The 23,519-nt window shown below is 43.7% G+C and overlaps 1 protein-coding gene across 2 annotated transcripts; it reads left to right on the top strand.

Annotated features, from left to right (window-relative positions):
* Positions 1-4: 4 nt before the first annotated feature.
* On the top strand, positions 5-22,437 carry LOC115576409 (myosin-11-like). 2 transcript variants are annotated; one of them, XM_030409005.1, is made up of 45 exons: positions 5-625; positions 1,206-1,460; positions 3,741-4,059; positions 4,319-4,489; positions 5,885-6,041; positions 7,736-7,763; positions 7,976-8,075; positions 8,594-8,620; positions 9,030-9,056; positions 9,147-9,239; positions 9,320-9,383; positions 9,504-9,602; positions 10,651-10,794; positions 10,907-11,002; positions 11,094-11,212; positions 11,368-11,520; positions 11,620-11,793; positions 11,922-12,095; positions 12,327-12,441; positions 12,538-12,734; positions 12,827-12,948; positions 13,431-13,500; positions 13,611-13,771; positions 13,890-13,998; positions 14,196-14,327; positions 14,408-14,614; positions 14,702-14,839; positions 14,923-15,046; positions 15,185-15,356; positions 15,447-15,659; positions 15,801-15,945; positions 16,064-16,270; positions 16,394-16,498; positions 16,595-16,747; positions 16,855-17,103; positions 17,191-17,403; positions 17,483-17,695; positions 17,801-17,962; positions 18,061-18,189; positions 18,633-18,721; positions 19,114-19,237; positions 19,325-19,533; positions 19,629-19,737; positions 19,816-19,988; positions 20,533-22,437. In XM_030409005.1, the coding sequence occupies exons 3-45, from the start codon at positions 3,895-3,897 to the stop codon at positions 20,759-20,761; spliced, it is 6,060 nt and encodes a 2,019-aa protein (XP_030264865.1). In that variant the 5' UTR covers positions 5-625; positions 1,206-1,460; positions 3,741-3,894; the 3' UTR covers positions 20,762-22,437. The 2 variants fall into 2 exon arrangements, with proteins under 2 accessions (XP_030264865.1, XP_030264866.1); XM_030409006.1 differs by lacking the exon at positions 8,594-8,620 and having other exon boundaries at positions 6-625; positions 9,024-9,056.
* The last annotated feature ends 1,082 nt before the right edge of the window (positions 22,438-23,519 follow it).

The raw sequence follows: 23,519 nt of genomic DNA, 5'->3' as shown, positions 1-23,519 counted from the left end.
CATGGAAACAGCACTACTACGGCAAGCCAGTGAGGGCAAGAGAGAACACCCGCGAAAAATCAAAAACAGTAGTTTAGCTAGTTAGGTCGAAAAATTATTATTTATAGATCGATTGGGGAAAGATAACTCATCCAGTAAACTGTCTTCTTACTAGAAAATAATCTACAAGTTGTTTTCCGAATAGGAGTCTAAGTCCAAAGCCCGGGAAAACTCCAAACTTAACATTATTTAATGCTAAACCGGAAGTAGGCCAGCTCGTTAATGCTAATGTGTTGGTGGCTAAATGCAACTTTTTAATGCTTTTTAATAGCGAATCTGAAAAGACGAGCTTAATTCGCGTACTTGTCTGATAATTTAGATTTTAAGTAGAACAGACTTTATAATTTACACAAGAAGTACCAGGCTGTCTTGTCATGTTTTTCGTTCTTACACACTGTATAGTCTTTTTAAAGGTAACGTTCGGCTAATTTTAAGCTATGGAGGTTTAGCTAACATTAGCTAAAGACTTAACGCTATCTATATAATTTTTTTTTAATTAAAAATGACTTTTTGACAGTTCAAATAAGACAGAATAACAAGCAGAATGTCATTTTTGACACCATTCCTTTATTGGAAAGAGAAGCAGGTAGGCTTTATGTTTAAATTATGAAACATTATTATTCTTTAGTAGTATGAAATTTATACTTATACAATTGTTTCATGATTGCAAATTGTAGCCTTGATAGCATTTGGCATTCAGAGCCTAGAAAGAGCAGATTAGTCTATGATTTGTTGTTCTTTATACACAGTTAAAGATAAAAACCATGCAAACATTATACAAGTAACATACAGAGGTATTATAAACACATTGCACTCAAAGTATCAAAAGTTAAAGTTTTCATTATGACAGTTATTGGGTTCTGTCAGGGTAAGGTAGGCTAATTATGCTAGCCTATATAGTACCCTCTATTATCAGAGATGTTGACTTGAGTTCAAGTATGAAGAGTGTGAGATAACAGCTAGGCTGTTAATACCTTCTATTTTGTCGTTATTAAGAATACTACTGTAGGTAAGATTGTAGTAGGTTTAGGAGGAAGTGTGATTTTAAACTGGGACTTGACTGGCTCCAAAAAAATGACATGGGACTTGTTTGAGGCCAAGTAACTAGAGTGAGTCACAATGCAGCCCTACAAAACCAACTCTACAAAAAGCTTTTATTTTGAAAGGCAGAGCAATTAAACCTCTCCTCCGCGCTGATTGGCTGGCTGGATGTCGCTTGTGGCTGCTGCCAACTTTGGCAACGAGGCCGGCTCGCGCTGCTGCTCCACCCCCAGGTGTCGCGGACCTGTTTAAATAGCGGAGGAGGAGGAAGGACGACATCCTCATCATCATCAGCAGCATCACTTCATTTACCTGACATGATACTCTCGTTCCTCTGGTGTTGAGCCTCCAACCTGCACTGAGGACTGAAGCACTGCACAGTGAGTATGGACTTTTACTCTTCTTCTGTGGTGCTTACTGCAGAAATTACCTATTTTACATCACATTACAAGGACACTGATATTATATAAACGTTAAGAACACATTTTAACAACTTATTTATCATCTATTTATCACTCTTCAAAGCACAACAAGAGCAATAAGTGGTGAATATTTGCTGGTGAAGTGTATTTGAGTTTGTATGAGTGAGTTTATTTGTTGCCTGTTGCATTAATCTGGATCTCTTTAAGTGATGTCAGAAGGTTAAAAAGAAAACTCCAGGATGACATTTTGAGAACTCAAGTTGATGTGTAAAGTGGTTGTAATTTACTCAAAAACCACATCTCTAAGTAAATCTTCATTAGAGATGCTGCTTCATATTGATTTCTGCTCACATACCTGCTCTGTGTGCCCACGGCCACACATGGATGCACCTTGTGACATGTCACCATTTTGGTGTAAACGGTAAGCTTGGCTGGACACATGAGCTGCACCTTATAAGGTAGTATGCCTGCTAAGTCCCTAGCATCCCTCTTTGGGCTACCAAGCTACCAGGAGCAAAGGGTTAGCCAAACATGGGCATTCCAGCATGGCAGCTCACTTGTTTGATTATAGGGGTTATCTGTGTGCTGCTTTTCATGTTTTATTGCCTGACGTTCAATGGGAGGTCAAAGCAGCCTTGTGACCTGCGTGAAGAGACACAGACGAGGATAAGTGAGTAAGTAGCTGATTGCAAATCTAGGGAAATATGGCAGCGGTAATCTGTCAGGCAGCTCACTCAGACCAAATGTAAATGATCTGAGTGGCAGAGGCTGCAGTTTGAGTCGAGGAAGGTGGAAGAGAAACAATGATCTGTTCTGTGATGATGTGCAAAGAAAAAGCTGTGTGCCAGTTACTTAAATCTGAGAGATTGTGACTGAAGCTATGTGTTATTTTGCTCTTTAAATCCAGAGTTGTTTTGGCGTTGAATCAAAATGGGTTGACAGTTTTCTGTTTCCAGCGCTGTCAATCAAATCTGATTAACCGGACCACACAGTCCTGAGGAAGACGATTAGCTTGTGAGGATTAATCTCTTAATAGATGATAACAACCAAAGATTTCTTTAAACTTTATCTTTGATCATACTGATATTTTAAGGCTGTTTTGCAATACCTTGATATTGATATTGTGTCGGTATTGTGAGGATGACTTTTGGTACTTTCACAAAATATGAACACGGTGAGATTTTTTGATAAATAATCATCAATAACGTGGATATAATGACTGAGTGGGTGAAGATAATATTAGAAAAACAGTTTTGTCAGTTCAGAAAATTACATCACTTTAATGTGATCCAGCCTGTAAACCCAGGAAAGGACAACACTGATGAAATATCACCCTAAAACGATATCCAAAATATAAGACAATATATATAGATATATATAATATGAACATATGGATATAATGGTTGATTTCTTCAGCACTGGAGTCTCTCAATGTTCTTTACCATTGACTCAATGGGTTAATAGATTAATGAATGAAACATCTGGCTGCATTTATTAAACATGGACTTCATGTCGACATTTTGAGAAAGACACTTATGGAGGAGAGTTGGATGAAAATATTGGTACTGCTCTCATGTCGGGGCTGGCAGCTAATTAGCTTAGCTTAGCATAAAGGCTGGAAACAGGTTGGAAAGCAGGGCTGCCCAAAGTGGCCCTCGGTAAGACTCAATTTGGCCTGCAAGGGAAAATAATTTTAAAAATCAACTAGTGATGCTTACAATGTTTATTCCTATTATTAATGGATTTTTATGATCCGCCCACGGCAGGCGGGGTAACACTTTAACACTTTGAGCAGGAAGTCAGTCACTTAGGGAACTTGGGATCCTTGTCGGCCCTTTAAGTTTCAGTTTTGACACTCAAAGAGAAAAAGTTTTGGCACCCGCGGTCTAAAACTACGACAGCTGTTCTGACTACGATCTCTAAAACTCACTCATTAACATGTTTAAGTGTAAAAGCTACAGTTTATGTCCTGGATTGTTTCTTGTCCAGTAGCAGTATTTTGCTGTCTTTGAAGTTGCCAAGCTAACTTCATATTTACTGTACAGACATGAGAGCGGCATCTAATAACTCTTTAAAGATAATAAACGTCACACAGACCCACTCATATAGAAACAAGCAAATTAAAGGAACAGTTCACCCCATCTTATTCTTTTTATCCATTTGCTCAAATTAAATTTTTGTGTTTATTTTGAACAGAAAGTGACATTTTCAGGTCTTAATTTTCCTCTGTAATAACAGCAGTCCAGAGGTCAACCCGACTCCCATCACCCCACCTGAGGCTGACCCAGTCCCCACTAACGATCCAGACATCAGCTCGACCAACTCTGAACAACCAGTGATCGACTCCGACGGCGACGCTGCTGACTCGACCACTGACGGTGACATCACAAACATGGCTGACCCGGCCACCGAAGACAACAAGTTCCTCTTCTTGGAAAATGACTTTCGCAACAGCGGGGTGGCACAAGCCGACTGGGCGGCCAAGAAGATGGTGTGGGTGCCGTCAGAGAGGGAGGGCTTCGAGCAGGCCAGCGTGAAGGAGGAGAAGGGGGACCAGGTAACGTACACCTTGATGATGTCATCACTGTCGGATGATGCTGCAGTATCATTTGGGGAGAGTTCTTATGTTATTCAGCAGCTGTCTTTTTATCTCTTGGTACATGTTACTTATGATTTCTGGATGTTGAGGTCTCCAAAAGATTAAACTGTTGTCACTAAAGCAAACGTTAAGAAATGGCACTGAGCTGCTTGATATCAATACAACATTTATTTAGTTAGAAATAGAAGTTATGGTAAAATAATAATTTTGGCTGCAGGCGCTGGTGGAGCTCTCCAACGGTCAGAAGATGACGGTGAACAAAGACGACATCCAGAAGATGAACCCGCCCAAGTTCAGCAAGGTGGAGGACATGGCCGCCCTCACCTTCCTCAACGAAGCCTCCGTCCTCCACAACCTGCGAGAGAGATACTTCTCCAGCCTGATCTATGTGAGGAACACACACACACACACACACACACACACACACACACACACACACCAATCAACAATCAACTGTGTTTCTCTAGGAAGTTGCATTGTGTTGCTTTAAAAAGCCAAAAACGAAAATGTTGAATATTAGGGCTGCAGCTTTTATTATCAACTAATGAAAATTGTCTTCAGATTTCCTTTTTTGTACAAACAGTCTTAAACCCAAAGACTTTTTCATTTACTGCCATCAGTTATTAAGAGAAGCAGCAGATTTTCAGTTAAGAAGCTGGAACTAGAAATCTTTCACGATTTTTCTTGAGAAATGTCAGAAACAATTATCAAAATCAAAAAACTTAATTTAATTTTATCAACTAATCATTGCAGCTCTACTTAATATTAGAAAAAATAAGTGTCCTTTTATTATCCTTTGAACTAAAAATGATATATGGATCTTTGTGTTCACCAAATAATGAAGAATAATTAATGAAAATCAAACAAACCAAAAGAAAAAGGTCAAACAAACTGATCAAACATCAGCACTTTTACACCTGCTTGAAAACCTAAATATCATCAGAGCTGTTTACTGAATAAGATTTGATCTGAGGTCAGCAGACGACCACAGACCTGCTTCTAATTTTCTCCTTATTAAACCTAAAGTTGACACTGACTCCAGTTTTTTGGTGGAAATTTCCTCGTTGGAGGTCTTTGTGCGCTCCACACAGACTCAGGATGTACCGAGAGGATCAACAGCTTACGTTTTTATTTTTTCAGTCAGTCTGACAAAGTCTAATAAGGTACGGGATGTAAAATTAAAACCCAGGCTGATGCATTTATTACAGACTGCCATGACTAGAAAGTTAAGAGCTGCAGTCCCTCCAGTCCATATATGAGCAGACAGCATCTGAGAGCCAAAAACGTCTCATACACTGAACTCTCAATATAAACCGAAAACCCTCTGGAACATTATAGAGTCCCCGAAGATGGAGCGACCTCTGTTTTCCGTTATGCGCACCTAATTTTGAACCGTTTAGAGCGTATCAACCGAAATAAATGTATTTGTAACCTGAAAAGTCGGTTCCCAGAGAGAGATGAGAAGCTGCACATAACCATCCTCTGTGTCTTCAGTTCATTAATATTTGGTCTGTGCTTGTTTTTTTGGATAAAAACATATAAATTGAATAGCAAAACAAAAGCGCACAGGTAATAAATGTGATCTGCTGTCTACTGTTTGCCTCAATTGTGTAATTGTGAGTGTCAAATGCATCAAGAATAGTGAAGAACAAAATGAAATACGTACTTTAGCAACACTAAAAGCAGTTAAAACGATCACCTGTCAAGTTGTCCAACTGCTCTGATGTCAAGATGATGATGATGATGATGATGATGACGTTTCCTGTCTCCCTGCTCTCCACAGACGTACTCGGGTCTGTTCTGCGTGGTGGTGAATCCCTACAAGATGCTGCCCATCTACTCCGAAAAGATCATCGAGATGTATAAGGGCAAGAAACGCCACGAGGTGCCGCCGCACATCTACTCCATCACAGACAACGCCTACAGGAACATGATGCAAGGTGTGTGTGTGTGTGTGTCTCTGTGTGTGTGTCTCTGTGTGTGTCTGTGTGTGTGTGTGTGTGTGTGTGTGTGTGTGTGTGTGTGTGTGACTTAGCATTTCAGTCTCTGCTTCACTGTTTCTATGGAAGGTGATGTTGAGGTTTAAAGAGTTATTAATAAGCCAAGTTTTGAGAAAAAACTAATATTCCCTACATTCTTGCAGGGGAATCTTTAGCCATAACACATAAAGCACTCCCAGCTGCTAACTCAAACCTTAAAGGGTCAGTTCACCTAAATTACAAGAGAACATGTTTTCTCCTGCCTTTAAGGAAGTGTTGTTCTTAGAACCAAAATGGTTGCTGATGCAGAGCCGAAGAGCTGGAGAACAAATTAGACGAAGGGTTAACTCTCTCTCTGCATGGTGCCAGTTACACCTAATTTGGCAACAGGTAATTTGAGTTTTAATAACATTTTGGTGATACTAGGCAATTGTGAACTTCAAGTAATTAAAGGAAAAGTTCACCCAAAAAGAAGAATTCAAATGGAAAGTCAGGTGATGTTTTGTAGTCCAGACAACATTTCTGCAGCTTCACAGAAAAAACAGAGTTGCAGCATTCTCCTAAACGACTGAAGCAGCTGGGACCTCCATAGCTCGTCTGGCGTAATTCAAGTCTGCGGCAGAGCACCGATATCCCAAATCCCAAACAGACGTGTGCACGCTAAAGCTTACAGTGAAGATTTTGACTGTAAATAGTGTCTTTTCTAATCAGTTTGGGATCTCAGGGCTTCTGTAGACTTGGATTGCACCAAACAGGCTGTATGGAGCCATTTTATGTTTTTGTTTTGGTCATCTACTTCAGTTGTTTAGCTGAACGCTGCCATGCTTTTTTGCTGTGAAGCTCCAGAAATGTTTTGTGGACTACGAGACTTCACCTGACTTTCCATCACTCACCTTTGCGAGGATGCTAGCAGCGTTTTCTCTGTTCTGAAATCAGCAAACTGAATCGGTTGCATGCAGCATGCTTTGGGAAAGTTGTTGTCTTCACGGCTGCCAGTGGAAAAACTTAGTCCATATGCTGACCTACACAACAAAACTCAACGATGATGAAGAGCAAGTATTAACTTATACACTCCTGTGAATTATATATTTATCTTGTATCCAATGATTTACAACTACTGTACAGCTCTGGAGAGGAATGCTGATTTATTGCACAAAATGCCTCCAAAGCAAAGTGTGTGACAGCCCTGTGTGTTCTATATAAGGAACAGCGGTGAATTAACTTCATTCAGCACTTAATGAAACAGCAAACACACACACACACGTACAATTCTGAAATGAAAGTGATTAGATGGAAGTCAGACGGTGGCGGCCCCTGACTGAAGCCTCAGAGCGTGCCGTCTCGTCTCCGGATGGTCCGCCGGTGACCTCAGACCAACTCCATACTTTCCACTCGGCTCAGGAATGGCCATACATGGAGCAGGGAGACGAGATTACAGCGATGGAGCCCTGCATCCACCTGCTATTTTTAGACGAAATGAGTGATGGAGGCTAATCTCCCTCTGAACGAGATTTTCAGAGCCATTTTGCTTTCGTGTCCGAGCGGAGTTCATGTTTGGTCGGTTCTTCTGGCTTCAACTAACGAGTTCAGCTCGGTCAACATCTCACATTATTTCCCCCTTTTTTACATCTCGCTCTCTCTCTCTCCCCCCACAGACCGTGAGGATCAATCTATTCTCTGCACGTGAGTCAAAACATACAAGACTTTACCTTTTTCCATCACACTCTACACACACACGTGGATTGACCTACATTCACTCCCTGGAGACTTCTTAACCATAAACCAAGTGTTTACCCTCAAACTGAATGATGTGCACTGTGTGGGGCTTCACATTTTGTCCCCACAGTGCGAGTGTGTTGACTGGTATACGTTCAGGTATCTGCTCTCTCACACAGAGGTGAGTCTGGAGCAGGAAAGACAGAAAACACCAAGAAGGTGATTCAGTACCTGGCCGTCGTCGCCTCCTCACACAAAGGAAAGAAGGACGTGAATCCTGTGAGTAGAAACGTCTTTTTAATAAACGGGATCCACATCACAACCAGATAAATATTTAACAAACAAATTGCAAATAGAAGCTAATTATGATATAAATTATTATAGATTACAATAATGATATTGACACATTTTACTCGGCTGACACTACTCGCTCAATCATAGCAACAAAACTAACAAATATGGAATGAAAATGTGGTTCAGGGTTCATTTCAAGCTGTCAGATCCATGATTATTTATTAGGTTTATCAATATTTTTTAATGTTTGCTTAAAGATGCTCTACATATTAGGAAACTAAACCGATAAAAGTCTGGTTATCATCATATTAAAGTGTAGAACTCATACAAACATGGAAATAATTCAGAAAAATTCAGAAAAATTAAGAAAACTGTTGATCATTTTTATGTTTTGATAGTTTTTACAGTTTTAAATGTGAAGCGTGTTGATATCCAATGTTTTGATTGACGTTTTAGTGTTAAGTTTTATCATTAAATGATATTAATTATACTGTACATGACAGGATTCAGTGGCTGCAGCTGTGGCTAAGGTGAGGACAGATTATTATTCTCTGCTGCTGCTGCTGGGGCTTCTTACTTTTCTCATCAACATCAGTTAAACAGGTGCTATTAATGGAGAGAGTCTATACTTAGAGGAGATCATCATCATCGTGCCAGGTCTTCATATCTTTCCCACAAATCCTCCATAACGTGATTAGAAGTTGCAGCCGATGTTCGCTCGGCTGCTTTTAATCCAGCGCAGAACTATCTGTGGTTTGTTTAGCCAAGATTTATTGACGCTTGACCTCTGACCCTGCCGCTCTGCTGCATCTCAAGCTGTCATGCGGGAGGCCAATTTTGGGGAAATGCTAAAAGCAGCGCCTTCTCAACGAAGACGGAAAAAGTTGAGGGTTCGTTGACCTTCTTACCAGTTTGTTTTCCTGTTTCTTCTAGCAACAGCAGCAGCAGGCAGGATCTCTGGCCTATGTGAGTATACAACCTCATGCTTCAGATTTAGTTAAATACACTGGATGATAGATATGAAGAAGTGATGTGTGACCTTGTTGTGGGCTGTAGGGGGAGCTAGAGAAGCAGCTGCTGCAGGCTAATCCCATCCTGGAGGCCTTTGGAAACGCCAAAACCATCAAGAACGACAACTCGTCACGATTTGTACGTTTTTCATCAGTTACATGAAACCATTCTGAACTTTTCCTTCAGTGGCTTCATGTTGCTGTTTTCTCTTTCTTCAGGGAAAGTTCATCAAGCTCAACTTTGATGTGACAGGATACATCGTTGGAGCGAATATTGACACCTGTATCCTTTTTATTTCCTAGATGGAATCTGTTCATTAGATTAGGACTGAATTAAATAGGAATGACATTTTAGCTGGAAACAGACGTTGTTATCTGCTTAACCCTCTCCCGACCCAATCAGACCTCCTGGAGAAGTCTCGCTGCATTCGTCAGGCCAACACAGAGAGAGCCTTCCACATCTTCTACTACATGGTGGCAGGAGCCAAAGACAAAATGAGAGGTGAGCCAGAAAAAAGACTTAAACGCACTTCTTATCCAAGATTTCATGGGCTTAAAGAGTCAGTTAAGAGTTAGTTTTTTCTTTGAACAACAAAAGATATTTCTCAGTTTTTATCACCATAAAAATGGTAATAAAAGTTTTGTTAGATAATGATAAATAACAAAGAAAGTAAAATAATTCAACCATCAGAATAAATCAAGTAAAACAAGCTGGAAGTGGAAAAAACGAGTAATTGAAAGGGATAAAAATTAGATCAGCATGTTAATCATCACCTATTTGTTGTTGTTTCATCAAAGCTGTCAATATAAATCCATCCAAGCATCACCATGGTTTGTTTGGACAAACCCAGTACAGGATTTTAGCATTTTAACAGAATAGGTTGAGAAGTTTAGATCGATCCATGTTGCAAAATGTGTCTTTGAAGTTGTTTTAAGATTTTCTTCCTTTTCTATAAAGCTTGGTTTCCCCTGGTTCCAGTCTTTCTGATAAGCTCGGTTAAACACGTCCTGATATCTCTGTTGAAGATGAAAGATGAAACTGATGTTGATGTCGTCAATCTTCTTATCGAAGATTTCATGGACTTAAAGAGTCTTTACCTCGCTGGCTGTCATCCACTAGAGTCAGTTTTTTCTTTGAACAAGGAAATATATTCTTCAGCTTTTATCACCATAAAAATGGTAATAAAAGTTTTGTTAGATAATAATAAACAACAAAGAAAGTACAATAATTCAACCAGAGGAAAAAACAAGTAATTGAAAAGGATAAAATTACATTTATTTTTACTTATTTGTTGTTGTTGTTGTTGTTTCATCAGAACTGTCAATATAAATCCATCCGAGTATCAGCAGCATTTAACAGAATAGGTTGAGAAGTTTAGATCGATCCATGTTGCAAAATGTGTCTTTGAAGTTGTTTTAAGATTTTCTTCCTTTTCTGTAAAGCTAGGTTTCCCCTGGTTCCAGTCTTTCTGATAAGCTCGGTTAAACACGTCCTGATATCTCTGTCGAAGATGAAAGATGAAACTGAAGTTGATGTCGTCTGTGTTTAGAGGAGCTCCTGCTGGAGGATTTCAGCTGCTATCGTTTCCTGGTAGCGGGACACGTGGAGATCCCCGGTCAGGAGGATGACATCATGTTCGATGAGACTCTGGAGGCCATGGAGATCATGGGCTTCACCGAGGAAGAGAGGATAGGTACCCACTGCTCCAACTTACTATACTTCAACAGGCTGCTATGTGTAATTTAAGTGTCTACTTGTATCAGGCAACATTTACTTCACCGTCTTGATCTCCTTCGTCGCTGCAGGGATGTTTAAGGTGGTGTCCACTGTGCTCCAGCTTGGCAACATCAAGTTTGAGAAGGAGAGGAACAGCGAGCAGGCGACCATGCCCGACAACACCGGTAACCATTTTAAAACACGACAGCGCCGCTGTAAGTTAACCTGTGAACCTCTCTGACGTGTTCTCTGTCTCGTGTCGCCCGTCGACTCCAGCTGCCCAGAAGGTGTGTCACCTGCAGGGCATCAATGTCACCGACTTCACCCGCGCCATCCTCACCCCGAGGATCAAAGTGGGCAGGGAGGTGGTGCAGAAGGCGCAGACCAAGCAGCAGGTAACAGCAAACTCATGAAGACAGAGAATAAAGGCTGTTGTGGAACATTTCCCTCTGAAATGTAAAGTAAGAAAAGAGCTATAAATTCATCCTAAAATAATCATAACAAAAGCGTTCTCCTGTTTCCCTCTGTCCTCCTCCTTCGCCTCCTGCAGGCTGATTTTGCGGTGGAGGCTCTGGCGAAGGCGATGTACGAGCGGCTGTTTCGTTGGATCCTGGCCAGAGTCAACAAGACGCTGGATAAGAGTAAGAGGCAGTCGTCCTCCTTCCTGGGCATCCTGGACATCGCTGGCTTTGAGATCTTTGAGGTGAACGCTCACTGAGAACAAACATTTAAATGCTCAGTTGTTTTGTTTCTGTTGTTTTCTAACTGCTGACTCGATGGCTGTGACGTTTCCCCGCCTCAGGACAACTCCTTCGAGCAGCTCTGCATCAACTACACCAACGAGCGTCTGCAGCAGCTCTTCAACCACACCATGTTCATCCTGGAGCAGGAGGAGTACAAGAGAGAGGGCATCGAGTGGAACTTCATCGACTTCGGCCTCGACCTGCTGCCCTGCATCGAGCTCATTGAGAGGCCGGTGAGAACAAGCTGCACGTTCACTATAAACCTCGCTGTCACTGTGACACCTAAACAGTCCCCGTACCCAAACAATTAAACGAGGAAACAGTAGATGAAAGATTTTCTCTTGTCCTGATCCTCCTGCAGAACAACCCTCCAGGCATCCTGGCCCTGCTGGACGAGGAGTGCTGGTTCCCCAAAGCCACTGATGTTTCCTTCGTGGACAAACTGCAGAACGCACACTCCGGACACAGCAAGTTCTCCAAACCCAAACAGCACAAAGACAAACTGATGTTCAGTGTTCTGCACTACGCTGGGAAGGTGAGGATCACTGAAGGAGACGAGCATCCTAATAATATGACAACCGCACTGTTTCCTTTGATTAAAAAGTACTAAGGAGGACTGAAACTAAGTCAAGAAAAATATTGAAATAAATAAATGATCCAATAAATAGATTTCATACCATTAAATAGAGGCATGTCAGCTTTATCATTCGATCATTTTCTCTTCATGATCGTCATCAACAAACGTGGCTTTCGTTTATGTTTCCAGGTCGACTATAACGCAGCTAACTGGTTGACTAAGAACATGGATCCCCTGAACGACAACGTGACGGCTCTGCTCAACAACTCGTCCAGCAACTTCATCCAGGACCTGTGGAAAGACGGTCAGTCCTCCATGTCGGGACAGTTTCACCGCGTATCTCCCATTACGATTGATCAGATGTGAACTAATCTCTCCTGTGTTTGTCCTCCGTTGGCAGCGGACCGAGTTGTGGGTCTGGACACTCTGACCAAGATGTCGGAGAGTTCAGCGCCGGTGGCCTCCACTAAATCTAAGAAGGGGATGTTCCGTACAGTCGGTCAGCTGTACAAAGAGTCTCTGGGCAAACTGATGACGACTCTGCACAACACACAGCCCAACTTTGTCCGCTGCATCATCCCCAACCACGAGAAGAGGGTCAGTCGTCTGTGTTCTTTACATTAAAGTGAAGTGATTAAAGACTGAGCGAGTCCGTACATTCATTTTGTTGTCCCGCTGCTGTGCTGCAGGCCGGGAAGATGGACTCCAACCTGGTGCTGGAGCAGCTCAGGTGTAACGGGGTGCTGGAGGGGATCCGCATCTGCAGGCAGGGATTCCCCAACCGCATCGTGTTCCAGGAGTTCAGGCAGAGGTGAGGAGACAGTCTGAGGACATTCTATTGATTTCTTTAGAGGTTTCAATGACTATATTCTTATCTCTGTTTGCACTGATATTAAAAATATGAGACTTATGTCATTAAACAGTATGAAACTCCTGACACCACGTAGTTAACTCCCCTGAAATGAACATTACCTTTTTGTAGATGTAGTTTGCAGCTGGATTACAGAAGGTGAAATAATTTGTGTTTTTTAGCCACATTAACGTTGTGTTGTAGTTCCTCATGGTGACCACTGGAGGGCAGTGAACACTCATGATTCTCCACCAATCATCTAGACAGAAACAAAACAAAAAGAACTTTCCATTTAAATCTCAAATAAACTGAATTTACCATGAGTTTATTTTGAGTGTGGCTTCGTCCAAGTCGCAGCAAACTTCATTCAAAATGTAGATTGTAGTGTAGATTTGTGTTACTGATCATTTTGATGTTTCATTGAATGTTGTTCTTGTTTGCAGATACGAGATTCTGGCTGCCAACGCCATCCCGAAGGGCTTCATGGACGGGAAGCAGGCGTGCTGTCTGATGGTGAGCAAGAACTTTAAAAATGACGTCGCTATAATAAAATAATATGAAGATGGAGTTCTGTTTCACTCGTCTTCTGTCCTTCCTTCCTGTCTCCTCCTCTCCTCCTCCAGGTGAAGCACCTGGATCTGGATACGAACCTGTATCGCATCGGTCAGAGTAAGATGTTCTTCAGGACGGGAGTTTTGGCTCAGCTGGAGGAGGAGCGAGATCTCAAACTGACCGTCGTCATCATCGCTTTCCAGGGACAAGCAAGAGGCTTCCTGGCCCGCAAGTAAGAGAAACAGACTGGACGCTGATATTTGAACAAATGATTCCTTATATTTTTTTACAGCCTTTTTGGGTCCCAGTGCACAAAATGAACTTATCTTGCTTTGTGTGTTTTTTTTCAGGGCTTTCAGTAAACGTCAGCAGCAACTGACCGCCATGAAAGTCATCCAGAGGAACTGCGCCTGTTACCTCAAACTCAAGAACTGGCAGTGGTGGAGGCTCTTCACCAAGGTTACACACAATATCTTACTTTTCTTAATGTAATACCAGATAATTATGCATCACAAAATGATGATAATTTAATTCGCTCCAATCCGAGCAGGTTTTTTGACAGATACAACTCAGCATGCTAAAGTTATCAGGCTAACTATTTAAACAACGGAGGAGAACACATGTCTGAGTTGTGGATGTTTCTGGTCGTGGTTCAGGTGAAGCCGCTGCTGCAGGTCACCAGACAGGAAGAAGAGATGGGTCAGAAAGACGAGGAGCTAAAGGCGGCGAAAGAGGTGGCAGCGAAGAGCGAGGCCGAGCTGAAAGACATCTCCCAGAAACACACACAGGTGATGCATACATTAACGTTTTAATCCTGTTTTTTTACATTTTAACATTTCTTAAAAATAACAGAAGTCTGTGTTTGTAGCTGCTGGAGGAGCGAGCCCAGCTGGAGTCGAAGCTTCATGCGGAGACGGAGCTGTACGCCGAGTCGGAGGAGATGAGGGTGCGACTGGAGGCCAAGAAGCAGGAGCTGGAGGAGGTGCTGCACGAGATGGAGGCCCGGCTGGAGGAGGAGGAGGAGCGCAGCCTTTCTCTGCAGCAGGAGAGGAAGGACATGGAGCAGCAGCTACAGGTGGAAACATTATTATTAGTAGTGGTTTAGTTTAGCTCTCCTTCATTTTCAACCTGTAGTTTAACCACACATGATGTTTTTCCGCAGCTCATGGAGTCCCACATCGCCGAGGAGGAAGACGCTCGTCAGAAGCTGCAGCTGGAGAAAGTGGCCGTGGAGGGAAAAGTCAAGAAACTGGAGGAGGACGTTCTGCTCATGGAGGACCAGAACATCAAGCTGCAGAAGGTAGAAAGACGCAGTTTTGTTTTGTGGTCGTTCTTTAATACACGACACGCACATTTTTTTCTAACGTGTTGAGTCGTTTGCAGGAGCGAAAGCTGCTGGAGGAGAGGTTGGCTGATATGACCTCCAACCTGGCAGAGGAGGAGGAGAAGTCCAAGAATCTCACCAAGCTGAAGGCCAAACACGAGTCCATGATCTCGGACCTCGAGGGTCAGTCAGCACCACCACGTCTATGAACTGTTTGACCATCTTTGTAAATTACAAAAAGTCCAGCTTTACCTGAATTAATGAACATTTAAATCAAAGCAGTGAATTTAAAAGATGTTCACTTTGTCTGTGTGTGTGCAGTGCGTATGAAGAAGGAGGAGAAGGGTCGTCAGGACATGGAGAAGGCGAAGAGGAAGGTGGAGGCGGAGCTGGCCGACCTCCAGGAACAACATGCCGACCTGCAGGCCCAACTAGCCGAGCTCCGGGCCCAGCTAGCCGCCAAGGAGGAGGAGCTCCAGGCCACACAGGCCCGGTAAATAATAATAAAGAATTAACCCTCTGAAATCAAACGACAGATGTAAAGAGAGAAGAAACTGTATATGTTTATTTTCCGTGTCCACAGTTTGGAGGATGAGAGCAACCAGCGAGGGATGGCTGTGAAGCGGGTCCGGGAGCTGGAGGCTCTCCTTCAGGAGATGCAGGAGGACCTGGAGGCAGAGAGGGCGGCGAGGGGGAAGGTGGAGGCGGCTCGACGGGATCTGGGAGAGGAGCTGAACGCTCTACGCACCGAGCTGGAGGACAGCCTGGATACCACCGCCGCCCAGCAGGAGCTCAGGTCTGTCTGACTGACTGGATCGTACATATACGACCTCTGATTGATCCACACGTCATGATAAGTGTTTAACCGAAGTGGACTTTGTAAGCCTGTTGCTGTTGGATGTGTTGTGGTGATGTTTCATGTATTTGTGACTGGCAGGGCGAAGCGTGAGCAGGAGGTGGCCCTGCTAAAGAAAACCATGGAGGACGAGGGGCGGAGCCACGACGCTCAAGTCCAGGACCTGAGACAGAAACACAGCCAGGCTGTGGAGGAGCTCAGTGAGCAGCTGGAGCAGGCCAAGAGGGTAAAGTTCATCCAGACTGCATCACATCAGAACTAGTTACATTCTAGATTCTGATTTTGACCTGGACTCTTTTTTAAACCACGATGTCGCTCACTCAGCACCTCGTCTCGTTATCCAGGTGAGAGCCGGTCTGGAGAAAGCCAAGCAGACTCTGGAGAAAGAAACAGCAGATCTCAGCGCTGACCTGCGATCCCTTGCCAGCGCCAAGCAGGACGTGGAGCACAAGAAGAAGAAGGTGGAGGGTCAGCTGAACGACCTGCACTCGCGCTTCAACGAGAGCGAGCGGCAGAGGACTGAGCTGGGCGAGCGAGTCTCTAAGATGACGGTGAGTCGTGACGGGATCATCGGACAGTTTGTCAGATTCAAATTGTGTTCCAGATGAATCTGAAGGATAAGAGTGTTTGAGAGTTCAACACCTTTCTTCCATCTCTCTCCTCATCTCTGCCAGGTGGAGCTGGACAGTGTGACGAGCGTGTTGAATGACGCGGAGGGAAAGAACATCAAGCTGAGTAAAGACGTCTCCGCTCTGACATCACAGCTCCAGGATGCTCAGGTGAGCAACACATGAGTCCTGTAAATATTTCAGCCTGTCCTAAACTGAAGCTTCAACCAACATCTTTGTCCTCACCTCCTCGTCTTTCTCCTGCAGGAGCTGCTGTCAGAGGAGACCCGTCAGAAGTTGAATCTGTCTGGACGTCTGCGTCAGATGGAGGACGACAGGAACAGCCTGATGGAGCAGCTGGAGGAAGAAACTGAGGCCAAACGGGGCGTGGAGAGGCAGGTCTCCAGCCTCAACATGCAGGTCAGTAACATGAGAGACAAATCTAAAGTAATTGTAGATAATTGAGACCTTTTCAAGCACTTTTATCAACATTACAAACTCTTCTAAACCCTGTTTCACTCTGTCAGCTGTCTGACTACAAGAAGAAGCTGGACGAGATGTCGGGGACGGTGGAGATGCTGGAGGAGAGTAAGAAGCGTCTGCAGCGTGACCTGGAGGCGGCCAACGGCGAGTACGAGGAGAAGGCCTCCGCCTACGACAAGCTGGAGAAGAGCCGCATCCGGCTGCAGCAGGAGCTGGAGGACGTCCTCATGGACCTGGACAGCCAGCGGCAGCTCGTCTCCAACCTGGAGAAGAAGCAGAAGAAGTTTGATCAGGTCTGACTGCTGAAGTGCAGTGAAAACGTCATTGTACTCTGATTTTTGACATTTCACATTCATGTTCTCTGTGCTGGTGTTGGTCAGATGCTGGCAGAGGAGCGCGCAGTGTCCAGTAAGTTTGCAGACGAGCGTGATCGAGCAGAGGCAGATGTGAGGGAGAAGGAGACGAGGGTGTTGGCTCTCGCCAGAGCGCTGGACGACAGCCAGAACGCTCTCGAGGAGGCGGAGAAGTCCATGAAGGGCCTCCGAGCTGAGATGGAGGACCTCATCAGCTCCAAGGACGACGTGGGAAAGAATGTAAGAGGAAACATCTGAACGTCAACTTATCCTTTTATTACAGAGGTTCTGACATCGTCTTCATTTTGTCCTCCGTCAGGTTCATGACCTGGAGAAGGCCAAGCGCGGCCTGGAGGCCATCGTAGACGAGATGCGAACGCAGATGGAGGAGCTGGAGGACGAGCTGCAGGTCGCCGAGGACGCCAAGCTGCGTCTGGAGGTCAACACTCAGGCGCTGAGAGCTCAGCATGAGAGGGAGCTGCACGCCCGCGATGAGATGGGCGAGGAGAAGAGGAAGCAGCTCCTCAAACAGGTCGAGTTCAACTTACCGCCTAACCCACATTATGTTCTAAGATTAAATCCAACTACAATAAAGACAAAAAGACAGTGAGTGTTTACAAATGATGAACCTCGGCAGGTGCGTGAGCTGGAGGCGGAGCTTGAGGAGGAGAGGAAGCAGCGAGGTCAAGCGTCAGGCAGCAAGAAGAAGCTGGAGGGCGAGCTGAAGGACATGGAGGACCAGCTGGAGGCCACCAGCAGGGGGCGCGACGAAGCAATCAAGCAGCTGCGCAAGATCCAGGTCAGCACATTAATGCAGTTAATTTAAACAATCAATAACATTCATCTGATCAGAAACAATACAATATATACTCCTAATGATAATAATGCTCCTCACAGGGCCAGGTGAAGGATCTCCAGAGGGAGCTGGAGGACTCACGTGCATCCCAGAAGGAGGTTCTGGCTTCAGCCCGCGAGTCCGAGCGCAGATCCAAAGTCATGGAGGCCGACATCGTCCAGCTGCACGAGGTGAGGCCAGCCGTCAAGAAATGTGTCTTTAAATCATCTCTCACACTTTGACAACGATAAGTTATTTTGTCTTTCTTTCCTTCTTTATGTCACCATCATCTTCCTCATGTCCGTCTGTCTCTCTTCTGTCCGTCTGTTTCTTCTGTCCGTCTGTCTTTCTTCTGTCCGTCTGTGTTTCTCCTGTCCGTCTGTCTCTCTTCTGTCCGTCTGTCTTTCTTCTGTCCGTCTGTCTTTCCCCCGACCGTCTGTCTCTCTTCTGTCCGTCTGTCTCTCTTCTGTCCGTCTGTCTTCCTCATGTCCGTCTGTCTCTCTTCTGTCCGTCTGTCTTTCTTCTGTCCGTCTGTGTTTCTTCTGTCCGTCTGTGTTTCTTCTGTCCGTCTGTCTCTCTTCTGTCCGTCTGTCTCTCTTCTGTCCGTCTGTCTCTCTTCTGTCCTTCCGTCCAGATGTTGGCAGCAGCTGAAAGAGCTCGCAAGCAGGCGGAGACAGAAAGAGACGAGCTGGCAGAAGAACTGGCCAGTAACTCCTCCGGGAAGTGAGTTTCTTATGTCATTAACATTTACATTATTAATACAGGTGACAGGCACTGAAGTAATGAAGAAAACAACAAAAGAAACTTGACTTTGTTACAGCAAGTTTCAACATTGGATCAGGCAGATTTGTCGACAGGTAGAAAGAAACGTGAGTTATTTCTACGAGCGTCCTGGAGCTGAATGTGGAAAGAAAATAATGAGTTTTCTTCAAAACGATAAGAAAATACACTAAAAATGTCATGGAAGAGATATCTGATGTGGACTGAAGATTTATTAAATACCAGAGAGGAATAAAAGCTGTGTGACGCTAACAGGAAGTACAAATCAGTCAGAAATACAGATTCTTGTGAGTGGAAAAGACAATAAAAGAAGAACACCTCCTCCCTCCATCCAGATCAATGCTGTCTGATGAAAAGCGCCGCATGGATGCGAAGATCAGCCAGCTGGAGGAGGAGCTGGAGGAAGAGCAGGCCAACGTGGAGAGTCTCAACGACCGGCTGAGGAAGAGCCAGCAGCTGGTGGGTCCAGAGTGGACACGAGAGCGAGGAAGAACCTGATGCTTCCACAGCAAATGTTCATTTCTCTTCATGTTTCTGGTTGTGTAGGTGGACCAGCTGGGTGCTGAGCTGGCAGCAGAGAGAACTTCCTCTCAGACCAAAGAGGGATCCAGGCAGCAGCTGGAGAGACAAAACCGAGATCTGAAGGCCAAACTGCAGGAGATGGAGGGACAGGGCCGCTCCAAACTCAAATCCTCCATCGCCGCCCTCGAGGCCAAACTGAGAGAGGTGGAGGAGCAGCTGGAGATCGAGAGCAGGTAAAACAAAGAGGAAGAGTGAAAGAATCTGAGCTTAAACACAGTTAAGAGACTCACATTAAAGGATTAAATGTTTCTATGATTCTGTCGTGTAGAGAGCGTCAGGCCAACGCCAAGAATCTGCGTCAGAAAGAGAAGAAACTGAAGGATTTAACCATCCAGGTGGAGGACGAGAGGAAGCAGGCGCAGCAGTACAAAGACCAGGTGACAACAAAGCCCACAAAGACGTCTCTTTACTGTCATGTATCGTTCTGTAAGTAAACCCGTCTCTGCTCCGTGCAGGCGGAGAAGGGCAACGTGCGGGTGAAGCAGCTGAAGCATCAGCTGGAGGAGGCGGAGGAGGAGGCCCAGCGCGTCGCAGCCGCTCGCAGGAAACTGCAGAGGGAGCTGGAGGAGGCGAGCGAGGCCAACGACACTCTGAACAGAGAGGTGTCTTCACTCCGCAGCAAGCTGAGGTACCGACGGGCCGGCTGAGGTCCAAGAACATGTATTCAAATGCACTATTTGTCAATATAAAGGAACAGTTCACCCAAAAACTTAAACTCAGTCGTCCTCTCCTCCCTCCATGTAGTCCACAAAACATTTCTGGAGCTTCACATTGAAACAGAGTTGATACAGACGTAAACTCCTGCAGCGATAAAAAAACAACGTTCATCTTTAATTCTTTGTGATGAACTCTTTGTCGTGTCTGTGACGACCTGAGATCATTTGTGATTTTTTACATTTCCTCTTCCTCCTTCCATGTCCTGTCTCACACCTGCCCTCAGACACTACTGATCTGTCCTCAAAGCTTCCTGGGAATATTCTCCTCTTCCTCAGCGGGCTTTTTTACTTCCTCATCCCTCCGGTTTACACCTGCTGCAGATTCCAGGGGCTTCAACTTTAAAAGAAATCTAGCTTTTGCAACAGCTGCTCTCTGTTCTTCCTCTGTCCTTCATCTCCTTCTCACCCTCCTCTTCCTCCTGTGTCTCTTCCTCCTGATGTGTCGGGTGTTCCCAGGCGTGGCGGCAGCGGCGGCGAGGCGGCGTACAGCAGCCCCAGTCCCCGGAGCAGCAGCGGCGGCGGTAGCAGCATGAGGAGTCTGGGGCTGGGAGGGAGCATCAGCAGGAGGAGCGCCATCAAGGAGAACTCGGTGGAGCTGCAGGAGGAGGAGCCTCGTTCTCCGTCTCCTGGCGGCTGCTCTCCTCCTCTGGAGCCCCGCGGGGAAGTCTACACCCCCGACGAGTAGAGACGACTGTGACTACAGTCAAGTGGGCGGAACCTGTTAGGCTTTTAATTTGAAAGATTTCTTTATATTCGATATCATAGAAACTGATTTATGTTCAAATTTAAATTAATTTCGCTCTCTGAGTAACGACACAAACAACAAATGCTACCAGAAGAAATATCAGCAGTTAAACCCGCCGCTAACGAACCAAACATCTGTTCCTTTCCTCCCTCTCTGTGGCTCCGTTACTGCTCGCCTTCGTTTGCATCTCCCCCTCTCAAAACACATCAAATTAAATTAAAAAACATAAAACAGATCACAGCTCAGGAGGCCGACTTGTTGTTGGGTTCAAATTTTGTAGTTAACATCAGCTGGACATTGACACTGCGGCCATTTTCTTCTGACGTCAAGCTCAGATTGTATAAACGAGAGAAATCTGAATTATTATCTCTTCCAGAAAGATGGACAGTGAAAATATGGAGGGACAAAGTAAAACAACATATTTGATAACACAATTACTTAATTTACACTATCGAACAGTAATGTTAGCAAGGAAGTAGAAGAATGCTGATGGTTTTTATGCTAAAGATAACTAATACGTTATCAAATGTTTTATCCTGATATTTGGTGCGATGTCCCTCCAGATTTTTAACATCTGCTGCTTCCACTTTTCGGTTGCTGATGTTTACAAATTGTAGGTAAACGTTAATGACGTCAACAAGACTCCAAATTATTCAACTTTACTTAGTGGGAATGCGTTTCATTATTTAATAAAATAACTATCATGCAATGAGCACAAAGACGGACGTTTGAACGCAACAGATTTTAACTCCCATAATAAAGTTTACATGATAAAATTCAAATCGATTCTGATTCGAACCTGAAATCTTTCAAGAGGTTTTGTGAAGAAAAAGAAGCCATTACATTCTATGTTTGTGGATTAATATAACATATAATTTATGTGAACTTAATATATTTACATTTATTTATATTCAAAGTAGTTTAAATTATTCCGATATATAACGTCAGTTTGTGTCGTCACAGTCGAGTCAGGTTGTTTTTCCAAAAAATATTTATACGATCATCTTTTAAAAGACCAAAAAGTTTGTTAAACAAAACCTGCAGCTTTTCTTAGACTGTTTCCAGAATATTTTAACTATTTACATTAAAAATAAATATTTTACTAAATGATTTATTTCAAGTTTCGACTTTTATTTTCTAATCAGGTCGCTGTAAATTTCTTTTAACCAAAACAAAAATTCTAAATTAAAATAAATGTAAAAAACTGAGAAGACAGACAAATATATGATCAATATATTACAATCAATTAATACTTATTAATTGGATTTGTTAAAAAAGACTTTCTGGAAACATCTTTAGAGCAACAAGACGTTTTAATGAGCTGGTTTTATTTTTGGAGAATGAGACTCGACCGGCACAAACTGGATCCGTCTCTTCTGTTCCTGCACTTCCTCAAAGGGCTTTTCAGAATATTTCAGAGAGAATCTGTTCATTTGGAAACTGAATGTAAAACTTTATTTATAACCCGGCTGTTTGTATGTTCATTCTAGAGATTTAGACCGTGTGATGAACCCTCACAGACGCACAATGTAGAACTACAATAAAAAGAAGAGTTGTACGATGACTTCCTGCTTTGTGAACCAATCAAGTGCGATTAAACTCCTCCTCAAACCATCCGCACGTGTCGGCTCAGTTCTTTGAATTTCTGGAGAGAAATAAAATCAAGACTTTTTTTTATTTTTTACTTTATTTCAAGTTTTATTGCTTTTTCAGAAACATTTAAGCAGCACTGAAGGTAACAATGAGCAGAACAGGTCTCATGTACGTTCTCTTCATGAGTCATAAGGCAGAAAACAAAAACAAACACCAAACTTTTCCACGTCTGCCGACCTTTGACCTTCACGTTTTAAAGGTCCAGTCCGCTGCTGTCGTTTCTCTCTCGACCCTGAGCGGCTAAACACAACCTACAGATTCAACCTATGTTAGTGAGTCTACAGTAGAGGTACAGTATATAACACTACAAGTCAAAACTATTACATTTCATTTTTAACATAAAACACGAGTAGCCTTCACTGAAGTTTTCATATCTCCTCCAAACAGAAGACGTTTTCCTTTTTCACTCCTGGAGAAGTCAGAAGTAGAGTTCTGCAGAGGGTTCGTTTATCTTAACCAGCGTCTCCACGGACTAAAAGGTGCCTCCTCTCCTCGACCCGACCCGACCCGACCAGAACTAGACTAAAACTATCACGCTCCAATTTCATCCCATCAGATATCAAAGTATTGGGCAGAACGAACAACATGCTGATGGATTTCTCCTCGTAGAGCCTAAACGAAAGCAGATCTAGAAGTGTGAAGTTTGTCCTGAGAGTCTTGTGTTAAAATCTAAAAGTTCATGAATGCGATCTGTAAATTTCATCCCCTCAGATTTGATATTTTTAGTGTAACAGGAGGGTTTAGTGAGCGTCCTCTGAGGACCACGAACATCTGCAGGAAGTAACAGATAAGAACAAAGTGTTGAGAGCTGAACGAGGCAGTGGCAGTTTCGTTCTCTTTTCTTATTTTTCCAACACTTCAAATACTTATTTTTTGCCATCAATGGTGAGAGAAATGAATCTGCAATTATTGAAAACTAGAAAAAAAAAATGTCAGAACTCAATGTTTTTTACATTTTCTCTTGGATAAGTGGCAGAAAAAACGTATTCCCGATGAGGAAACTTGACGCAAACGCCCCCTCAGGTCAGAGCAAGATGTGACATGA

The sequence above is a fragment of the Sparus aurata genome, chromosome 23 (assembly GCF_900880675.1).
Source record: "Sparus aurata chromosome 23, fSpaAur1.1, whole genome shotgun sequence".
NCBI classification, from domain to species: domain Eukaryota; kingdom Metazoa; phylum Chordata; class Actinopteri; order Spariformes; family Sparidae; genus Sparus; species Sparus aurata.
This window is presented reverse-complemented; position numbering and strand designations above follow the sequence as displayed.